The 22,185-nt window shown below is 41.2% G+C and overlaps 2 protein-coding genes across 2 annotated transcripts; both read right to left on the bottom strand.

The window, feature by feature from the left end:
- On the bottom strand, positions 11,885-15,070 carry LOC8069302 (protein TRAUCO). Its single transcript, XM_002448930.2, has 2 exons — positions 14,372-15,070; positions 11,885-12,339 (listed from the first exon to the last, which is right to left on the bottom strand). The coding sequence occupies exons 1-2, from the start codon at positions 15,018-15,020 to the stop codon at positions 12,074-12,076; spliced, it is 915 nt and encodes a 304-aa protein (XP_002448975.1). The 5' UTR covers positions 15,021-15,070; the 3' UTR covers positions 11,885-12,073.
- LOC8069301 (protein TRAUCO) lies at positions 18,736-22,118 on the bottom strand. Its single transcript, XM_002448929.2, has 2 exons — positions 21,110-22,118; positions 18,736-19,430 (listed from the first exon to the last, which is right to left on the bottom strand). The coding sequence occupies exons 1-2, from the start codon at positions 22,095-22,097 to the stop codon at positions 19,156-19,158; spliced, it is 1,263 nt and encodes a 420-aa protein (XP_002448974.1). The 5' UTR covers positions 22,098-22,118; the 3' UTR covers positions 18,736-19,155.

Below are 22,185 nucleotides of genomic sequence, written 5' to 3'. Positions count from 1 at the left end.
GTATGCGACACCGTAACAGGAGCCTGTATGATCAAAAGGAATGGAAGTGAAATCTCTAACCAAGGCACACGTAAAAAATGTTAATATCATCAATAAAGTAACATGTTTGAATCGATAAATGTTTCTGAACATAGTATACAGCTTATGGTATATAGTAATATCTGCAATGACTGTGAGTGACCGTGCATTGCAACGGGAGAACACTTGTATATGTATGGGCGCCATTTAATTGGTGCCACCAAGAATACACTCAACCAAGAAAAAACTTCATTCAACTATAGATTTTCTTTTGCTAAAGCATTATACAAGTCTAATGTGCGTATCCATTTAAACAACTAACTATACGTGACACACATGCTCACAATTTTTTTGTCATATGACAATGATCAAATCAATTTGCTCATAACAATGAGAAGAAATGGCACTGCCATTCTCTGAACTAAGAGTGCAATGAAGCATCTAAAGTTCGGTTATCTGATATAAAGTGCAGTGAAGCATCTAAAGTTCAGTTATCTGATACAAAAGTAATTTGAAACTTTCACCTAATAACTAACTAAATATGTACAAAATTGGTTAATTAACCATGCTCAACTCCAGTACTATTTTGAAATTTATGCCAGCATGATTGGAGAAAATATTCTCAGTTCACTCCCGCCTTTATTAAAATCAAGCCATCCAACAAACACATTCCAAACTGAACTCTGTATGTGAGTGTCGTGGTGATGCATGCTTTGTACAGGCACAAATTTCATGTCTACCTACCCTACAGCTCAATTGAGAAAAGGTAGCAATGTTTCATTGTTACACCCTCAGATTAGTTATGTTCATTATTGAATTAGGCATCGTTGACACCATGATGTACTGTTGACACTTTCCGCAAAAAAAAGATGTACTGTTGACACCACGCAGATGGACCACTCTAAGAGAGCAAGCAAAGAGAAAATCAGAGTAGCTAAAGCTTGAGGAAGCCATAAAACTCATTTCCCCTCTTAATCGAAAGGCGGAGCTCCTACCATCTTTTTTTAAAAAAAAAAAAACTTGAGGAAGACATGCAACTTAACCTTGATAAAGGATTGATGTATATGTATCAGCTGCCTATATAAGCATGGATTAGTGCTATTCATATTCTGTGTTCATGTTTTTCATCTTGGTTTTTCAATGGCACCTATGAAATTAGGGCAAAAATGCTCATGAAAAGGCCTTATAACTTGAGGGGGAAACTCATGAGCCAGGCTTCCCATGCATGGGAGCGGGGAGCACATCCATTATCAACCAGGTGATTCAACAAGTCAAAAGTACACAAAGAGTTCACTTCTAGCTAATGGAATGAAATAGATAGAAATTTTCCTTGATTTTTAATACAACCGCAAAACTTTATTAACCACACCTTTTCAGAAATATGAAAATTTTCTAAACCTGTCCAATACCAACAAATTCAAAGTCAGCAGTGTTTTGTCAGTTACCGATCGGCCAATCTCCTAATGAGTCGGTGACCATCCCTGACAGTTTGAGACGGGCACCATTACCTTCAGTCTTATGTTTAGGTAAATGCCAAAGCGTTGCAATGGGAGCCACAAAAAAATATCAATATTTTTTCTTGTCTGGATATCCTATTCAAGCAGGAAAAATCTGGGTTCATGTTTAAGTATAGCTAGATGTTTCTATAGCCAGATATGCTAATGGCGATTACTTCATTAAAGTTGTTTAGCAAGTATTTATTAGTAAGTGAACCAAGGGCAGTAGTAACATTTCATATCTTAAACCCGAAAGAGAAAGATAAAGAAAATGCATTTCTTCAATATCTATAATCCTTTTATTCTTAGACAAGACAATATCTTTAGAGCTCATGAATGGATGTACAGGATAGATTATAACATATATATACAAGGAATATAATATTGACCTATTGCTGTATAGTGAACATTATTTTAATGTATACTGATTTGTGTAAAATGTATAGATAACAAAAGTGGGATATAACATTTACATATATCTTGAGTTTGATCAGAATTACCCAAAAATAAGGTAGCATTCAGTAAAGTAAATGCCATCAAAATTGTTTTGATGAAAAAACTCCTGATTGCTTCTGCTCTTATATGATTGAGCAGTGCTCCTGCATTTCGATAAAAATATGTGGCTGCTGACACAGCAGCAAAAAAAGGTAAAAATAGTTGTTCTATTTCATAAGCTCATGCAGATTGAAATTCAATTTCTTATCTGCCATAAAACCATGCTAAAAAAGTTAACTTACCTTTGACAAGATTACACAATTGTTCATTTCTCAATGTGCTTTGTATTCTCTCCCAGGATAAGCTTCCTTATGATATATCACCCCCTCCCCCCTCTTCTTTCACAAATGCCTGGTAAGAAAATATCAAACCCAAATTACTCAAAAACTCTGAGAGGTGAGAGCCTGTATGCATTGAACAATACAATGCTGATGACGCAAGCAGGGGATGATTTACCCGCATAGGCTGAACAATTGTTTTGCCTGAAGAGTCCTAGCGTATGTATCCTCAAAATAGCTGTCATTAAAAAACCAGTTAATTCTTTATACCACCAAGAGGAACCATGGAAGAACCTGATGCTTCTTCTCAGTGTCCATGACAGCAGTCTTGTTATCCCAAGATCTTGACCTTGTTCAGGTCATCTCCACCTCATCGATCTTCCTCACATTTTCTCTGTCACTGCAGCATTTGTAAATTCATGATGTAATTTATTACTACTATCTATCCTGGCATTAGATCCTTGTAATTTTTCCATTGACGGATTAAAAAGAAGCATCAAGTAGGGTTTAAACAATCAATGATACTAAGGTAGAAAAAAATAAAATGTTCCTCGTACCAGGCTACCAGCGATAGGAACATTGTTTAGTGTGTTTTTTATTCATTGCATCATTAACTCCAGCAATGCTGGTAAGGCAAATCACATCTTAGAATCACATCGTTTGGGCACAGGAGAGATGATTGACTTGAAACTGAATGGATCAACAACCATAATGTGCTAATCAAGGTGACATTGCATGACGTGGAATCAGTGGCACGGTTGGTTAGGCCATGGCACACACCTCTACATCGGGCCTATGAACAATAGACAACATGATGTTTGTCCAAGCACAATCTCGATTAGGGTTAGGTCATGAAGCGCACATCTAGATCGGGCCTGTGAACAATAGACAACATGATGTTTGTCCAAGCACACATCGAGCGATGCACAAGGTTGTCGAAAAGTGCAGGTTCATCGTTAGGCATGGACCAAGCAGACACATGAGGTTATCGAAAGGTGCGAATTTATCATTAGACATGCACTTCTGTAACAATGTTCGTGCCTTGGCATCTATGGTGCCATCAATGGCAAAGCCATGTGGCACTGACACCTCCTCAGGACAGTCCCAATGGAAAAACTATGAGCAGTTTCCATAGTCTAGGACTCTGTACCAAGAAACTAGTTCTTCCAACGTAGCTTTTCCGTTTAGAGTGCAAATACCAATCTGACCAATGATTCACCGGACCCGTATCTGGATCCTTTGTGGTCTGTGGATGAGCCTGTGCCGCTTTGGATTAACTCAATATGCAGTGAACATGCTTACATCCTCGCCACCGATCTAGAAGAAGCTTGGCTGGTTACCTGTATTGTCCGCCAGCAGGACTTCTCACACACGACACATCCCCGTCCTCGAGCAGAAGAGGACTCCTGCGTCCACTCGGTTACCACGACGAAGGGCTCCACGCGCGTGTACTCAGCGGCCACGATGAAGGGCTCTACCCCCGCGCTCGCTCGGTGGCCGGTGGCCATGACGAAGTTAGACAAAGACAAGCACGCACACCTAGTAGCCAACCATGGGAAAGACGAAGGTAGGGGCTAGCATCGAGCAGCCGGCAGGCCGCCATCTGCCTCGCGAGCATCTAGCCGCGCGGGGAGGTAGCATCTGTGATGCGGGCATCGAGCGCCCGACATCTACGACACGAGCATCCAGCAGCGGGGGAGACGACATCTACGATATAGGCGTCGAGTCGCCATCATCCGCGGCGCAGGCGTCGAGCGGCCGTGATTCACGAGCAGGTGTCGAGCGGCGGCTTGCGAAGTAGGCGTCGAGCGACGGCGGCGCACTGGATCGGATCGAAACTACTTGAGTCTCCCCAACGACGTTTGCGTGGTTTCTTGGTGCATCGGTGCTAGCGTCGACTTCGTTTCCTCCTGAAGAAATCGTTTCTCCCTTTTGTAATCTCTTTCTTCATTAATTCCTATGCCACATCAGCTAAAAACTGAGCTGTCAAGTTAATTAATAGACATAGAAACCATCATAAATATGCCATTGGGACTGCCCTCACCCACCTCTCTCTAAGTCTACAGTAGCTAGAGACCGAAGGTCGTCTTTCTTGATAGCCAATGGTGCCAGCTAAAAGTGTTGTCTGTATTCAGCAAGACATGATCCTGACGACTATTGTTAAATGCTAGGCGTAGCTCCAATCGTCAATCAATGTCGATACTCATCAATAAATGTCAATTATAATTATATCGAGGGTGTTGGGTGTTTTGCCGTTTTGTTAGGGTTTTTTCAAAAACCGCTTGTGGAGGATCCTGCAAAGGCAGAAGAAAACCGCTCGAGCAAACAACAGGCTATGGGACAATGGTTTTGGAGCTTCATCCGTATATAGGTCTCTGCACATGCTTTGCTATGAGTCTAAAATAAATTTCAACACCAATAAGCAAAGCATGAAATTTTTTTTTATTCCAATGTCCGTTTGTTTTCTCAATCTCATTTCCTAGCTTTTTATTCACATGTCCAACAATACCTGAAGCACCTGTCTTGGTTGTCTTCTAGATCAATTGAACCCATGGGCCAATCCGTTATTATACATTATAAAGTAGGGGCACCAAGGGCTTAGGTCGTGTTTAGTTTCTGAAGGGAAAAATTTTGTGACACTGTAGCACTTTCGTTTGTTTGTGGTAATTATTGTCCAACCATGAACTAACTAGGCTCTAAAGATTCGTCTCGTAAATTTTGACCAAACTGTATAATTAGTTTTTATTTTCGTTTATATTTAATACTCCGTGCATGCGTCTAAAGATTCGATGTGACGGAGAATCTTGAAAATTTTTGGGTTTTGGAGTGGAAGTAAATAAAGCCTTATATGTATGAGTAAATGCATTTAACAAGCAATCATAGCTCCAACAACTTAAAAAATAATAAAAAATACAGAATTGAAATTTGAGTGAATTGTCATAAGAAATAATCCAAACTAACAGCAGTTATGCTGAGCCGCTAGTGGTCATGTTTGTCTGAAAAGAAACTATATTCTGATCGCCACTATCGGATGGGGGTCCATTTAAATAGCCATAGGATACACCCTTTTTTGCACAACCTGTATGGGTTGGGTGGCCACTATTCCAAGGACCTGTAAATTGCATTAGACTATCTCCAACAATTGTTACCCAAAATACAATACCCATTTGTCCTTTGGAAAGTGCTACAGGTAAAAGGTTCCATACCTATTTTTAGTCTTCTCCAACAACAAGACCTAAAAGACAACACTCTCTGCAAATAGGTCTCAAGGAGAGAGGATACCCAAATTTGGGTTATGCCTCTCCTGATACTCAAAATGGGTTTTCTGTATGAGTAGTCTGTTGGAGGCTATAGGTATTGTGTTGGAGACCCATTTTGGGTTTGGGTCCTCTATTGGAGACAGCCTTATGTCAAAGAAAAAAAACAACTTTCTAAACTAACAAATACGCATTAAGATAGGAAGCTCAAAATGTATGTTAGGCTATCTCTAACAGGAGACCTAGTGCGAAACCTAAATACAAAATGGGTCTCCAGCACAATATATGTAGCCTCCAACAGAGTACCTATATGGAAGACCTGTTTTGGATGACAGGAGAGACATAACCCAAATATAAGTATCCTCTCTCCTGGAGACTCATTTGCAAAAAAAATGTTATATTTTGAGTTTTATTGTTGGAGAAGACTAAAAATAGATATTGAACCATTTGTCTAGCGCTAACCAAAAGACAAATATGTCTTGTATTTAGGATCGCGGTTGTTAGAGACAGTAGAATGGAAAAATGGGGCTTGACACATGTTTGAGAAACAGATTTTGTTTCAATCTGCTGGTTTTCAGCTAATGAAAAAAAAGATCCACAAGATACCTATCTGGCTAGCTCCAACATGTTATACATGGAAAAAGTACAGTAATAACAACACCTGGTAATAAGACTGATCTTTAAGCAAAAATACATGACCTGCTAATGCATATAACATAGGCTAACTCTGAACATGTCTGCTTATCAGGTTCTTACAGGAATTCAGCATGTATGAGATGTGAGAATTCGAGATAAGACTTAATTTCTTTTACTTCCTCACTTTAATAAGGTCCCAAGTAGGCAGCTGGGAAATGTGAACACAAGAGACAAACCAAAGTATATACATTATTTATAATATTTCACGGATGCATGCATGAGTGACTCTAAGGCAGGGCTCGTATTCAATCACCTATCCATGAGTGACACTGAATTGCAGCACTCTTCTCTGATCATATAGGTGTATTATAATGATCATATATGTGAATTTGAAACCATAAATCACCTTTGGAGTCAATAAAAAATGCTCTAACTGAAGAATTGGAAATAAAAGTAAGTACTCCAGTTCTCTTGAGTCTGCTAAGGATCACCGCCATGTCTAAGGAAAACACCAAACATACAGGGAGAAAGAATGAGCTCCTTTTGGTCATCTACACACAAATTGCAGTGAGCTCCTTTTGATCATCTACACACAAATTGCAGTGAGTTTCATTGTCCATGTGGATATTCAAGTAACTATTTTCATCCTTCCTTTAGTTATTAAAGACATAAAACATAATAATAGAAAACAGAATAGACCATCGTCAGTTTGTGGCTAGTTGCCTACATTGTATCAATGTCGTGAACAAACTCTAAGGTCTGCTGTGACGTTTTGATGCTGAATAAAACGTTTTTCAGATTTTAACCTGCCGAAGCGAAAATCACTGGTAGGCTGTTCTGCAGCCGATCAGCAGTCCTATTGCCAATAGGTTCACACCACATGAAATCCAAGAGAATTCCAGCTCTATCTTTTGAAAAAAAATATTCATTTAACTGAAAGAAGTACAGAACAAGTCATTCTCATGATTCAACACTTAGTATTTTGACTGAACTAAATAATTTACAGTGTAAAAAACTGCCACTATAGGATTCATAATAAGTGGCATCTTTTGTTCATCTGTCATGGCCTGTCAGTTCTGCTGAACTAAAAAAAGAATTGGTAGAAGTACATTTTTTGCTTGTACAAATGAACACAAATGATAAAAATTGAGCGACTAATGTCTACATGAGCATCAAAATCATTATGTTGAAGATGACACATTGCTGATTCAGTTTATCGTTTTATTTTGCAAACTGTTGTTCACCTGCATGAGCCTACTACTGATGCTCCATACATACAGAAGACAAAATTGATACTACTACAAAAGTGATTTTGCAAAACATTACCCAAACATTAGCATAGGCGGTCGCAAAATGCAAGCGTCTCCTAAAATACCTAAGGATCCACAGAGGCAGACGTTTTATTTACGAAGACGGTCGAAAATTGCCCGCCTCCTAAATTTGATTGGGGAGAAGGCCAAAATGTGACCACCTCCTAAAATGGATTTACAGAGGTAGTCCACTTAAGACATCTGCCTCAAAAAAAAATAGAGGCTATTTTTGGAGGCAGGCCTCTAAAGAGGCATGGTTTTGTTAATGTGGTGAAGCCCAAGCAGTCCTCTCAGCCTGATATCACACTCAGTCGAGACTTAGGGTTCCATCCTAGTAGCCCATCTCTCTCTCAACCGCACAACAGCAACGCATTCTCCCTCTCTTGCGGAACATGGGCTCGACGACGAGGGCCCTCTCTCTCATCTCGTGCGTCTCTCTCTCTCTCTCTCTCTCTCTCTCTCTCTCTCTCTCTCTCTCTCTCTCTCTCTCTCGGAGCACGAGCACCAGTGGTGGCCTCACTCCCGCGTGGCTCTCTCTTGGAGCGTTGGGTCGGCGGTCGGTGGTGCTAGTGACGGCGACACATGGGGGAGCTAGATCCAACGGCAATGGAGAGCTGGATCCCATGGTGGCGCGCAAGAGCCGGATCCGCCAGCAGTGACGCGCCGAGGAGCTGGATCTGCAAGTGGCGGGGACGCCTCTCCTGGCAGCGGCGACATGAGAGAGCCAAATGCGGTGGTAGCCCACACGGGAGCCTCCCCCCAGCGGTGGGCGACGCTCGGGGGAGCCGGATCCATCGATGGCACAGGCAAGGAGGCCTCTCCCGGGGGCAGCGGGGCACAAGAGCTGGATGCGTTAGTGATGGGGCCCACGTGGAGCAGGTGGCTCAATTGTGGGCTCCGAATCGAGCTCACCAGTAGGCTTTCATATTTTTTTTATTTAGTCAATTTTTGCAGACGAGCACAGGACTGCCTAGGAAAAAAGTGACTAACACCATCATTTTAGCTGAGGCGAACGTGATGCACGCTAGCTCAAGAACAAACTAGAGCAAGTGTTTTTACACTCCAGTAACCCCTCTCAAGAACAAGATCACATCCAAGGCTATGATAGGCACTATAGTTCATCATTGTAAAGCCTTAGAGCTTGAGATCTTTGAGAGGTATCATTATATGAACCTGAAACCTTGAGGTTCCAATGAAGGTGTGAAGACCTTCCAGGAGGCGACCCTCTTATTTCCGCGTGGAGTGGCGTCGCGCCGATGTGCATGAGACAAGGAGACATCTCTAGTTTGGAGAAGCTTCGTAGTGTGTACTCAACATTAAAGTGACTAGTAGAGCCGTAGAGCTGGGTGGCAGTGGTGAGACTTCATGACTCATATGGTACTAGCCCTGGGTGGGTGTGTTTTCGCCGGTGGTAATGGAAAATTCACCCCTGGCATAGGAACGTTTTAGGCCTTGTTTAGTTTGGGAAAATTTTTGGATTTCGCTACTGTAGCACTTTCGTTTGTTTGTGGCAAATATTATCCAATCATAGACTAACTAGGATCAAAAGATTCGTCTCACGATTTACAGGTAAACTGCGTAATTAGTTTTTGTTTTCGTCTATATTTAATGCTTCATGCATGTGCCGCAAGATTCGATGTGACGGGGAATCTTGGAAAATTTTGAGAACTAAACAAGGCCTTAGATCGATGCAGGGTGTTGCAATCATGAACTGTATCCTGGATGAGAATGTACACTTGTACAACCATCAGTTTTGAACTTGATGAGGTCATGCACACTCGATGTGGTGGTTCCTTCTTTGTCCGTCAATGGCACCTCCTTATCGCTGTTGTACAAGATGATTGAAGGCGGTTTATTGTCACTGACGTAGAAGAAGGCGGAGGCCTTCAAAAATTCAGATCGATCTAGTTTTTTTGAGTACTCTTCTGAAAGGTCCAAATGGCTAGAGGGGGGGAGTGAATAGCCTATTTAAAATTCTACAAACTTTACTAAACAAGTGAGTTAGTAAAATAAGTGGCGAAGCTATTCTAGCACTAGCACAACTAAGCTATGCAAGCCACCTATACAAGTCTAGCAAGAAGGCTAAACACTAAACCACAACAACTAGAGAAGGCTACACAACAACTCTAAACTAACAAGAACTAAGCTACACAAGCTAAACTAACAAGGTAGGCAAGTAAGTAAAGAGAGGAGAGTGATTGTTATACCAACGTTGTAGAGTAGAGATATATCCAATCAATCAATCACAATCACAAGAGAAACCTCGGTAAGAGATGACACAAGATTTTTTTACCGAGGTTCACTTGCTTCCCGGCAAGCTACTCCTCGTTGTGGCGATACACCCACTTGATGGATCACGACCTAATTGGCAATCCAAAGCCAAACCCTCAGCGGGTGCCGCACATCCACTCACAAGATGGGGATCCTCCAAGCCACGAGCAATCCACTAGAGTAGCCAATTGCGATCTCCCGTGGGGAAGGCTCAAGAACCCCTCACAAGTCACTTGGTGAGGCTCGAAACAATTTCCAATCACGAGCTCCACACCACCGCTGCTCCAAGCCGTCTAGGGCGTCGGGAAACACCCAAGAGTAACAAGAAATCCGCAGCAAACTCAAGAATCAAGTGCCACTAAATGCAACTCTCAAAGCAATGCACTTGAATCTCACTCAATCTCACTAGGATTAGCAATCAAGCAAGGAGATGAGTGGAGGGAGTGTTCTCTAGCTCAAAGTATGCCTCAAGTAATCAAAAGTGCAAGAGAGAGCCTCCCAAAGCCGGTCACCCTCAATTTATAAACCTCTCAAAGAAACTAGCCGTTGGCTGTTTTCACTAGGCTGAAATCGGGGCACCGGACGCTACTAAGTGAGCACCGGACGCTCGACTCCCTGCGTCCGGTGCACTAGAGTTGGCCACGTGTCCTCTTTGAATCTCGCATGTCAGATCCTAACGGCTACCTGCAACACACCGGACGCTCTGCAAGTCCACACCGGACGCGTCCGGTGCACACCGGACTCATGCGCAGAGAGTTTGTCAAACTCGCAACCTCACCGGACGCTGGGCACCGGACGGTCCGGTGCTCACCGGACTCGTGCGCAGAGAGGGTTGTAAAAACCCCTCACACAGGACGCTAACCACCGGACGCTCTCAGAGTGCGTCCGGTGCTCAACCCTAGCAGGGTCAAGCACACCGGACTCTAAGGCCAGCGTCCGGTGCCTCCGCACTTAGCGTCCGGTGAGTGTTTCTCACTGAGAAAATACTCCCGCAACTTCTCCAAATTTCCCACCGGCACAATAGAAAATATACACTTATTTTTCTCAAAAGCGCCGAATCCCGCCCACACCCCTCTCAACCCTAGGAACTCCACCTCCTTTGTAAATGTGTTAACACCAACAAGTGTCCACCACCAAAGTGCAAGTGTGTTAGCTTTTCACAAACATTTTCACCAAAGGAGTTAAGTTAGCACTTTACTAGATCCTAATGCATATGCTCAAGATATGGACCTAGTAGCACTTGATTCGAGAGATGACCGTGATTTCCCCTCTTGATAGTCGGCTATCTATCCTAAACCCGGTCAATCACTTCTCTACTCATCTTAGACCGGCAAAAGTAAAACCCTATGTTTATACCTTTGCCTTGATAACTTTGCTCCTCGTCTATCACCATGATCTCCACATCAAGCTTCATCCCTTTATAGTCATGTGGTCACCTTTCCATGGCACCATGCACCTTCATCACATGTGTTGCTATGCCTAACTCACATCACTTAAACACAAGGCATTAGCAACTTGGTGTCATTAATTACCAAAACCAAACTTGGGCTTTCATCTTCTTCCCACTACTGCAGAGCATGACACATAACACCATCTGGTTTCTCTTACACGCCATCACTAGTTTGCCACTACTATCCTAGGTTTTCTTTTTCGGTAGGAAAATTTTTTCGGCACCTACCGATAAATAAGAAATTTTGGAAATTTTGGATGAAATTTAAATAAATTCAAATTGATTTTTAAAAAAATTTGGCATCATTTTACTAGAAAAACTTTCTAATCTATCATTCATCACAAATTTATATAATATCAATGAAATAACACAGTATATCATTGCGGTAGTACAGCGGGCTAACGGTGGGTGAGTTGATATGCTAGTGTCACGGAATATGTGAGTGAGAAAATTAAATAATTTTGAAGAAATTTAGGTCTTTGATAAGACTAGAAGATATGGTGGGTTATTTCATTGTTGTTTGAAGTAATTTTGAAGGGAAACATGAATTTAACCGAAAAATTTGACTGATATAAAAAAAATTCAGACCTCACAGAAAAATGCGAAATTTTGAAAATTTCGGCAAATTTTTGTCGAAAAAGAAAACCCTGACCATCCACGATAAGCAGCACCACAATAACTTCATAACCCATCCAAGGGAGAGGAAAGATCAAACCCAATTGGTAACAACATAAGCATTATTAATCCAGTCAGACATAACTGTTGCGCGGCCAACTTCACCAAGATCCAGCCAGATATAGGCTTGATTGGCGTTTACTCGACATAGTTAAAAAAACAACATGATATAGCCACACTTGTCAGTTTAACCAGTGATGGCATTTTGAGTAGGCTCCTCATTCTTCACTTCATACGCCTGATGAGGCACCAGGCTCATTGGCTGAGGAATTGGCAGGCCTCCAAAATCCTGTGGCAAGAACTCAAATTTTGGCCCAAAATTGAATTTGATGATGCAGTTTGGATTGCCAGGCTCCGTATACATCGACGCGGCTGGGTAGTACCTTCCTCCAGGTATGTCCTTGAAGGCAATGCCTTGGCATATCCCATTTTTAAAATAGCATATTTCACTACCTGCATATGAAAGAACCATAGGATATTTAAAACCCCTGAACAAATAAAATAATAGATGATAGATTCTACGAAACAAAAAGTGTAAATGATCCATTTTGGACACATCCTTTTGTATTTATGCATGCAAATCAAAGTGTAGTAAAAAAGGAACACAAAGAGGCGCACACAATTACAGTATACTCAAAGCTAATATAAAGGAACACAAATAGGTGTACACCAATCACATTTATATATCTGTCTTAAAATATAAGGGATTTTGATTTATCCTAACTCAAACTGTTCTAATTAAGTTTCAACAAGTTTATAGAAAAGAGTAATAATATTTATGACACAAAAGTAGCATCATTAGATATATTATGAAATATGCAGTTTCGTAATTTATAGAAATCACAATGATGTGGTATATGTATTCTTCGTAAACTTTGGTCAACCATGTGATAGCTTGACTTTACCCAAACTTAGATTCCTTATATTTTAGGAGGCAGGGAATACATCCTGAACACCTATCATCCGAATATTTTAGCACTGAGGGGGCAAATTAAAAATTAAACCTCTCAAGCATAACCATTGTGATTTCTGACTAATAAATTGTACAAAAAAATATTTTAAATAAATGCAATTTATTCATGTATGGAAGCTACTACTAAAACATACTTCAGTAAATAAATATTGAAGATACAAATCATTATTCATGTTTGGAAGCAATTACAAGGTGCAAAGGTGCTACAATGTCAAGAGATGTGAAGTCCCAAATGAAAAGGTTAGTTTTCAATTAGCTTCCTTGCACCAATAGAGTAATAAATCCCTGTTGCTATGGATATCCAAGAATATAACAATACCATAAGGGATAGATAAAGAGAATAGAATAAGGAAGCAAATTGTGATTAGCAAAACTGCAACAGGAGATCTCCTCAGTCAATTTTATTGATGCCATTCTTTATTTGTAGTATATTGGCATTTAGTTAACTTAATAAAGTTTGCATTTCTTTTTGGACAGAATGTCGGAGGGACTTCCTTTTGTTCAGTTTGTTTTGTTCTTGACTTGTCGATACTAATATCTCTGCCTTGTTGAGAGCACTTCATCCTGAACAGTACATATATGCTCACTCTTAAGGAAAAGTATACATGCATGCAATCCTTTGAAGAAAACATTCACATATTACTGAGAAGGAAACAATGGTGGGGGGGGGGGGGGGGGGGGTCTATGAAACTACTTACTAAACATACTCATTATCTTCTATTGAGCTGGAAAAATATCTCATCGCTTCTCTGAATATCATCTGTATAGAAAATTTATTGAAAATTCCTGTTTCTACTAGTGAGTTGGCAGCGTATGCTGCTGCTTCGTTTCCCTATTTCATGATACCTTATGAGCATTCCTATGTCTAAAAGTCTTCAAAATTAATATGAAAATAAATTACTTATTGGACTATTTTTTAGGCCTTGCAGATTACAAGATGAATAAAATGGAAATTACTATATAGAGTGTGTGCCATGCAGATATATCAAGTCGATAAACATTCAAGTTGTAGCCTATATGGTAGCTAAAGAGGGGCAACAAATTTGTGTACGGGCCTAACGGGTGAAATGGGAAAATACCATGGCACCCTTAAATGTTAAATCAGGTATCTAGTGACACAACTATGAATCATTAGCAATAAAATTTATGTAATAATTCAACATCAGCGCACAATTTTGGCCTGTGTTATATAAATTTTCCAGTCCTAACTATTTGTTGTATAACTAATACCATTGTAAAAGTAAGTAATCGTGTTGTACACAACATGATTTCTTATTCTATAAAATATTCTCTTTTTTTAAGTTATCATCTTGAAACCTAAGCAATTCACTTATACAATTTCAAGCAGTTGTGTACATCATATAAAATACTGAGTGGCAAACAATTTACCCTGGCTGTTATATGAAGCTACAATTTATTATTTATAAAAATAGATAGCTCATTCCCATACTCTTTTCTTAGTTGGCATTACAATCTACCATAGACATAAGAGCTATTAAAACAAGTACTCACCGGGAACAGGATCTGGAATCTTCTGCGCCTTCTTGGGGACTTGCACATGAAGGGGCATTCCCTTGTTAGGTTGCTTAGGTTCATATTGCTCCCCATTAGGCATAGAAATGTAGAACCCCAAGACATCTCCTTCCCCATACCCTTCATCAGCATATTTGTCCCTCCAAGCCTTAGTCACCTTGGCGCCATCGACATCACGATAGCCAAACCCGTAGGCATCATAGCCAACGGGCGTATCGATGTCAGCCCAGTTGGTGGCCCATCCAAGGCGGGTGTGGCCAGTGGGACCGAGGTGCACGATCCTGATCTCGAAGTACCAGGCCCCCGCTGTGACGCCATGGGTGGCACGCACCATGCGGTAGCCCTTGTTGCTAGCTGCAGAGAGGCAATCATCAGAGAGCTCGATCCGCTCGGACTTGAAGATGCGAGAGAGGAGCACAGACTGGCCGGGTGCATCCTCAGAAGAGGAGGAGTCCAGATCTGGGGACGCCAGGGTGTTTTGGGTGCTTGGGATTTGTGTCACGGAGGCTGAGGGGATGGATGGTGGAGAGGGGGACGGTGGTGCGGAGAGGTTGAGCGGAGGCTGCGTTGCAGGTGTTGACGACAACGGCGGGGGAGGGTACACGGACACCGGCATGTCATCGGCCATCAGGGTGCTAGGTGGAATTAGGGTTTTGAGAGGCAAGGCTTCTGAATTTGGAAGAGGATTGTGTGTTAAATAGCATAGTGGTGGGCAGCGATACCATACGTGGTTTAGGCAATGTTTTAAACAATGGGCTATGGTGCCGCTGTAGTGGTAGGAAGACAAGTGGTTTCTTGAGTGCCATTTCCACTACAAGCATAGGGGATATCATGCTAAATTTGTTTATGAAACCATCAAAGATATTTTCTGTTGTGTATATTCTCGAATATTTAATCTCTATGTTATACTGATTATGATAGTGATGAAGTGCCATTGTCAATATTTTGCTGGACTAGTGTTGGCGAATGGATGCCTTCAGGGCTATCAACATGGGTGCTGAGGTATTTTAATACCTGCTTTGCTCCTTTAGCTTGTGTATTAAGGGCATGTTGTTGGCTAAGCCAATATTTGGCCAGCCCAAAGAAAGTGGCATCTATTTGGTTCATGACCAATAATTGGACTACCCCCAACTAAATTTGGCATGCCCAGCTACAGTGAACGGGAATAGGAGCATGACGCATGCGCCATCATTTTGCCACATCTATTTGTATATGGACCAACTTCCTTTTTAGCGTTTTTACTATCTTTAGCTTCAATTGATGCAATCATCAGCAAAACAGAAGTATACTTTAGATCTAAACAAGACGAATTGTGTTGAATCCTTGGTGCCATATACATCTAAACAAGAGAATCCATTCTTTCGCAAAAAAAAAAGAGAATCCATTTAAACAAAACTCTGTCTAGTCTGCTTGAAATATATGAAGTACAAATTGGCCCTTGAATATCACTTATTTCTAAACCAAGTTATTTTTATTTCATTTGGTTTTATATTAAATGCTTAAATTAGGTAGGAGGAAATTTACCTTTTATTCCAATAAAGTAGACATCATAACTTTTTATTATATGTTGCAGTAGCACATGTAAATATTTATCATTAGATCACATAGATTTATCGAACTCAAAAGATCAACTATACAAAAGCTAGCAACTATGTAAATTTTTTTAAGTATTTACATTTTTTTGTAAGGGATAAACCCACAATTGCTTTTTATTTTTGAACTAGCAAATATGCCCATATGTTGTAATGAGAGAAAAACTATCAAACATTGATAAAAAATGATAATGGTAATAGTAATAATGTTGTTAATAATATGATGTCCACTTAAACCATTATTGAATTAATGATCTTGATATATTTTTCTCCTAATTATAGAAAATATTTAATCATAAATATACCATACCTTTAGTTTTCATACTCTCTAACTGTTTTGATTAGTTAGACTATGCATTGATCTAGGTTTTAACAAAAATAATTTGGTTTCTAATCATAACTACTTAACAATTTAGTAGCAAAATGTTTTGTTTATATTATATAGAGGGATCAATGATTCGAAGGTCCATAATATTACATTTATTATTTATTTCTAACATTTATGAAAATCAAAATAAATCCCATACAGATTCAGTATCATCGCTAAACGCAAGTTTGTTCTAATTTGTATGAGCGGAAAACAAGAGTCCGGGTCATATACGATATACATAACACATGAATACAGATATAGATATAGATATAGATATAGATATAGATATAGATTATAATTCCTATTCAAGTCATTTATGATTGGAGATTATTTAGAATTAGGATTCCTAACTATCTAGATTACCTAAAATGTCATATAAAATAGGAGAACTCTAGACTATAGAGAGACAACTTCCACATTCATGGAGTTAGTTACGGGAGGTGGACGAAAAAAGTAGGTTGAAATTTTTGCTCTTTAATATTAGGTATATTGATCTACAAACTTTTACTTTGAGATAGCAGTATGAACTGCTTATATATATTCTAGTGATATATGTTCATGGATTATTTGAGATAGCAGTTTCAAACTATGTTCATAAAAGAAAAGGTGCCCTACTATCATTTTGAGTTTTTGACAGACTAGAGACATATCTGTAAGGAAAAAATGTGTGTTCTGCACTGGCCAGACCCCGTGTTGCTCTTTGTACGGGCGATGAGCAAACTCCCAGGCGTTCCACTTCCACCCCTCCTCCCACCTCCCCCTGCACCTCATCGCCACAGGAGGTAGCCACCAAATGCCTGTGCGGCTCGTGAGGACCATGAGTAGCTGCCGCCCGCACTTTTTCTGACAGCCAGCAGTATTTTTCTATCATAATAAATCAACAAACAGTACTTTCAGCTATGATTTTTCAAACCAGCGAACAGGCTCCCCCGAGGTGAACTTCCAAACATGTAGGAAATATTATAAGGTTAAGGATAAAGGTAAGTATTTTAAGCACTATACTCTCAGGATCTCATTTGGAACCCGTCTTTGGTTGTGAAGGGGTCCTAATTGATGAAAAATCTTGTTTCACCTTCATAAGACTAGCCTAGAAATATAAGCCCCTAGCTAATTTTCCTGTAATTTCTAGTTCCGAGAGGCAACGGTCATTTGCTATTTGAGTTGGAACCAATACATAAGATGCCTAATTTAGGCCTTGTTTAGTTTGAAAAAATTTTTGGATTTCGCTACTGTAGCACTTTCGTTTGTTTGTGGCAAATATTATCCAATCATAGACTAACTAGGATCAAAAGATTCGTCTCGCGATTTACAGATAAACTGCGTAATTAGTTTTTGTTTTCGTCTATATTTAATGCTTCATGCATGTACCGCAAGATTCGATGTGACGGGGAATCTTGAAAAATTTTGGAAACTAAACAAGGCCTTATTTGATTATCCCTTTTGCTTCTTACGAGATTGTATCGAAATGGAAGCGAGTGTCATGGGGTAGGACTAAACGTCTGAACCTAACATGAAGTCGGTGTTGAAATATCAAGCAGCAGTATTTGAGCAGAGTGGGAGCCTGTATGGATTGTAGCCACCTCCGAATCAAATGGCAGTCGAGATTATTTATTCGTGCTGTGCAGGGCTGGATGCCGGAAAACTATCACCACTTTACCCTAAATTATTTATAGAAGAATTCTCATAGCAAAGAGAATACTTTTGATCTGTTACCTGTATGGACAAGATGGCTATTGTTATGTATCTAGAAAACATGCCAGAAGAGGCAGCTCCAGCTTGCAATTCCAATTATAATCCGTTTTAACTTTTCTCGCTACATAGATTTTGATATACAAGATATATATTATGTAGATATACAGTATAGTTATGTATTTAAAAAAGCCAAACGACTTGTAATTTAGAACTAAGAGTAGGAGAACTGAGACACCTCAACGTATTCGAAAATGATACGTATCAGCTAGTCACTTAAATTTTGTCAAGGCGTGTGGACTAAAGAGAGATTAGGGAATGCTCTCCTCGGATTATTAGGCTAAATGAATCCAAAGGTGGATAGGGTCCAATCGCTGCCTCCAAAACAATATATTTCCAAATTTCAAAAGTTGGATCGTACAGGATGTCATGTGAGATGCAGGCTAGCATTTCACAAACTGCTATATTGCAGAAGTCTACAAGATATAACAGCATATGTTACATCGGTAGGTTTTTCCATTAAACTGCTAGATGGGGGATATGTTCCACCTGAATTAGCATATGGAAAGCCATTACGATGTGTGGTCTGCCCTCCAGTTCCTTTCATTTTATTATGTCCGGTTTTATCAACCATCTGACTGATAGTAATTGAAATAAATATTTTAAGGAATTGTCAACCAAACATTTACATTGCATGCATATTTTTTCAAAAAGAAACCAGCAAGATTTCAGTTTATATACACGTTGGCAAAGGCATTTAGATTGCTCAAATAGCTCGAGCAAATTAACATACAGATACTTAAGCCACCATACAAATCCATCCCGAGCAGGTGAAAATCCCGGCATACGGTCTCACCAGCTGTTCACCACAACTCCCAGCATATGCTCTCACCAACTATCTACGATCAGATGAAAAAAAAAATAAAAACCCTACGATCAGCAACACCACAATAACATCAAAACACAGCCAAGGAGAGGAAAGATGGAACCCATTTAGTAACACCACAAGCATTAATCCAGTCAGATAACTGCTGCAGCCAACTTATCCATAATCTCCATGGGCTTGCTTGGTGTTTACACTGGGTACTAGTTACAACAGCATGATAATTACACTAGCTAGTTTTTTCAGCAACGCCATTCTCCACAGGCCCCTCGTTCTTCACTTCATGTGCCTGATGAGGCACCTCGCTCATTGGTTGAGGAACTGGCAGGCCTCCAAAATCTTGGGGGAAGAACTCAAAGTCTGGCCCAAAGTTGAATTTGACAACACAGTTTGGTTCGTTAGGCATCGTATACAGTGATGCGGCTGGGTAGTACCTCCCTCCGGGAATGTCCTTGAAGGCACTACCTTGGCATACTCCATTTTTGAAGTAGCATATCTCACTTCCTGCATATGCAAGAACCACAGAATATTTAATCCTTCTGAACAATGAACAAATAAAATAATAGATGATGGATTCTATTACAAAACAGAAGTCAAAGAGCCATTGTTGGACACATCCTTTTCTAATCATGCAGGCAGAACATATTGTAATCTAATAGGATGCAAAATTCCACACCAATTACAGTATATGAATTGAAAATGAACACCCAGCATCCGAACATTCTAGCACTAATTGGGTAACTGAAAACCTCTCAAGCATAACAGCATAACCAATTGGGATTTCTGACTGCACTATACAAAAAACAACATTAAGATGCAGCTTATTCATGTATGGAAGCTACTAAAACATACTTCAATAAATAAATACTGAAGATGCACAATCTTATTCATGTCTGGAAGCAACTAGTACCAAATGAAAAAAAAGGTTATACAAGGTGCAAAGGAGCCACGATGACAGGAGATGTAAAGTCCCAAAGGTTACACAATATAAATTTTTAATTAGCATCCTAGCACCAATAGAGTAATAAATCCCTACTGCTATAGATAACAAGGAATATCACAATATCATAACAACAGGCTGGATAAAAGAGAGTGTAAATAGCTTTGGTGCTGTGGTAATTGGAAAGGGAGATGCCAGCATGGGGAGAACACAAATAGAGGAAGCAATTGTGTTTAGCAAAACAGCAACAGGAATAGTTCAGCAAATTTTATTCCTGCAATCTTTCTTTTCAGTACATTGGCATTTAGTAAACTTGATAAAGTTTGCATTCTTTCCAGAGACAATATTGGAGGAACTTCCTTTTGTTCAGTTTATTTTTTTTCTTGACTAGTCAATCTTAGCAGATATCTCTAGTTCTCTACCTTGTTGATCCGATCACACCATCCCGAACAATATACAGATGCTCACTCCTTTTTGAAGAAAAGAAGCACATTCTACTCTCCAAATACCATATATACATGAACATAACATGCTGGTTTCAGGATAGCATCAGTTGACATCATATGCTGCTGCTTTCTCTCCTTACTATGTGTTGATTTATGAGTGTGCATCTACACCTCTGCACTAAACGTCTTCATAATTAAGATGAAAATAAATGACTGATTAGATTATTTGTTTAGGCTTTGGAGATTATTACAAGATGAATAAAATCAAAACTAGTACCTAGTGTGTGCCATGCTGATATATTGAGTTCATACAAATCTAAGTAGCCTTATGGCATCTAAAGAGGGGCCAGGAATTTGTGCAGCAGCCTAACAGGTGAAATGGGAAAACACAGTGGCACCTTTTAAATCAAAGGACAAGGGTACCAAAAGAGACAACTGGAAAGCAAGAGCAACACATTTTCTGCCTAATTCAACATCAATACACAATTTCTGCCTAATATGTATAAACTTTCCATGGTCCTACCTATTGTTATATAACTAACAGAATTGTAAAAGTAAGTAATCATGCTGTACACAAACATGATTTCTTATTCAATATATAACTATATAAGACATCCCCCTTTTCTATAATTTGTCATCTAGAAACCTAAGCAATTCATTTCTACAATTCTGCAAACAGTTGTATACATCATATTAAATACTGAGAGACGAACAATTTACCTCAACAATGTACTGTTTTCTTAGTTGGCATTGCAATGTACCATAGACACAAGAGGTATTAAAACAAGCATACTCACCAGGGACAGGTTCCGGCGTCTTCTGCTCCTCCTTGGGGACTTGCACATGAAACGGCATTCCCTTGTACTGAATCAGGTCAGGCTGCTTCGGTTCATACCGCTCCCCATCAGGGAGAGAAATGTAGAACCCCAGCACATCTCCTTCCCCATACCCCTCATCAGCATACTTGTCCCTCCAAGCCTTAGTCACCTTGGCGCCATCGACGTCACGGTACCCAAACCCATAGGCGTCGAAGCCGACGGGCGTCTGGAGGTCAGCCTTGTTGGTGGCCCACCCAAGGCGGGTGTGGCCGGTGGGGCCGAGGTGCACGATCTTGACCTCGAAGTACCAGGCCCCCGACGCGACGCCGCGGGTGGCGCGCACCATCCGGAAGCCCTTGGTGCTGGACGCGGTGAGGCGGTCCTCGGAGAGCTCGATCCGCTCCGACTTGAAGACGCGGGAGAGGAGCACGGGCTGGCCGGGCGCGTCGTCGGAGCGCTCGGCGGCGAGGCGGGTGGCGGGGACGAGGACGAACTCCTCGCCGGCGGCGGCGCTGGGTCTGGGGTTGGATCCGCCAGCGGCCCCCGCGGCGCCGCCGGGGCCGTGGCCTCCCGGCTGCCGCGCCTTCTTCTTGCCCTTGCGGGAGGCCGGGCGGGTCCAGACGCTGTTGCCGCCCTTCTTCTTGGACGGTGGCTTCTTGGCGGCGGGCGGCGCGAGCGTCATGTGCTTCCCGGCGGCGCCACCCAACGGGTTGGTGATGCCGTCGTCCGAGGCGAGGAAGGCGTCGGAGGCGTCGGCGAGGGTCGGGGTGGCGTCGGAGAACGGGGTGTCCGGATCCAGGGACGCCGGGGTGTCCGGGAGGCTCGGGGTCTGCGCCGCGGAAGCGGGCGTGGCGGCTGGTGGAGAAGTGGGCGGCGGCGGGGAGAGGTCCGGCGGAGGTTGCGCTACGGGTGACGGTGGCGATGGAGAGGGCGCGAACGCCGCCGCCGCCGCCGCGTCGTCAGCCATCGCGATGGTAGTGAGGGGGGATCAGTTTCTGAACTCGGGTCGGGAGTAAATAGCGTAGCTAGGCCGGGCCGGGCTGGGTTCGGGCCGA

Source organism: Sorghum bicolor, chromosome 5, assembly GCF_000003195.3.
Source record: "Sorghum bicolor cultivar BTx623 chromosome 5, Sorghum_bicolor_NCBIv3, whole genome shotgun sequence".
Lineage (NCBI taxonomy): Eukaryota > Viridiplantae > Streptophyta > Magnoliopsida > Poales > Poaceae > Sorghum > Sorghum bicolor.
The sequence above is the reverse complement of the archived record's forward strand: the minus strand, read 5'-3'. Positions and strand labels throughout refer to the sequence as shown.

What these genes read in the sequence shown, in the direction of transcription:
- LOC8069301 (XM_002448929.2), bottom strand. Translation starts at nt 22,097, where the DNA reads ATGGCTGACGACGCGGCGGCGGCGGCGGCGTTCGCGCCCTCTCCATCG. An exon ending in GACGCCGGAACCTGTCCCTG is followed by an intron (nt 19,431 to 21,109) that starts GTGAGTATGCTT and finishes TTGCATATGCAG; the next exon opens with GAAGTGAGATATGCTACTTC.
- LOC8069302 (XM_002448930.2), bottom strand. Translation starts at nt 15,020, where the DNA reads ATGGCCGATGACATGCCGGTGTCCGTGTACCCTCCCCCGCCGTTGTCG. An exon ending in GATTCCAGATCCTGTTCCCG is followed by an intron (nt 12,340 to 14,371) that starts GTGAGTACTTGT and finishes TTTCATATGCAG; the next exon opens with GTAGTGAAATATGCTATTTT.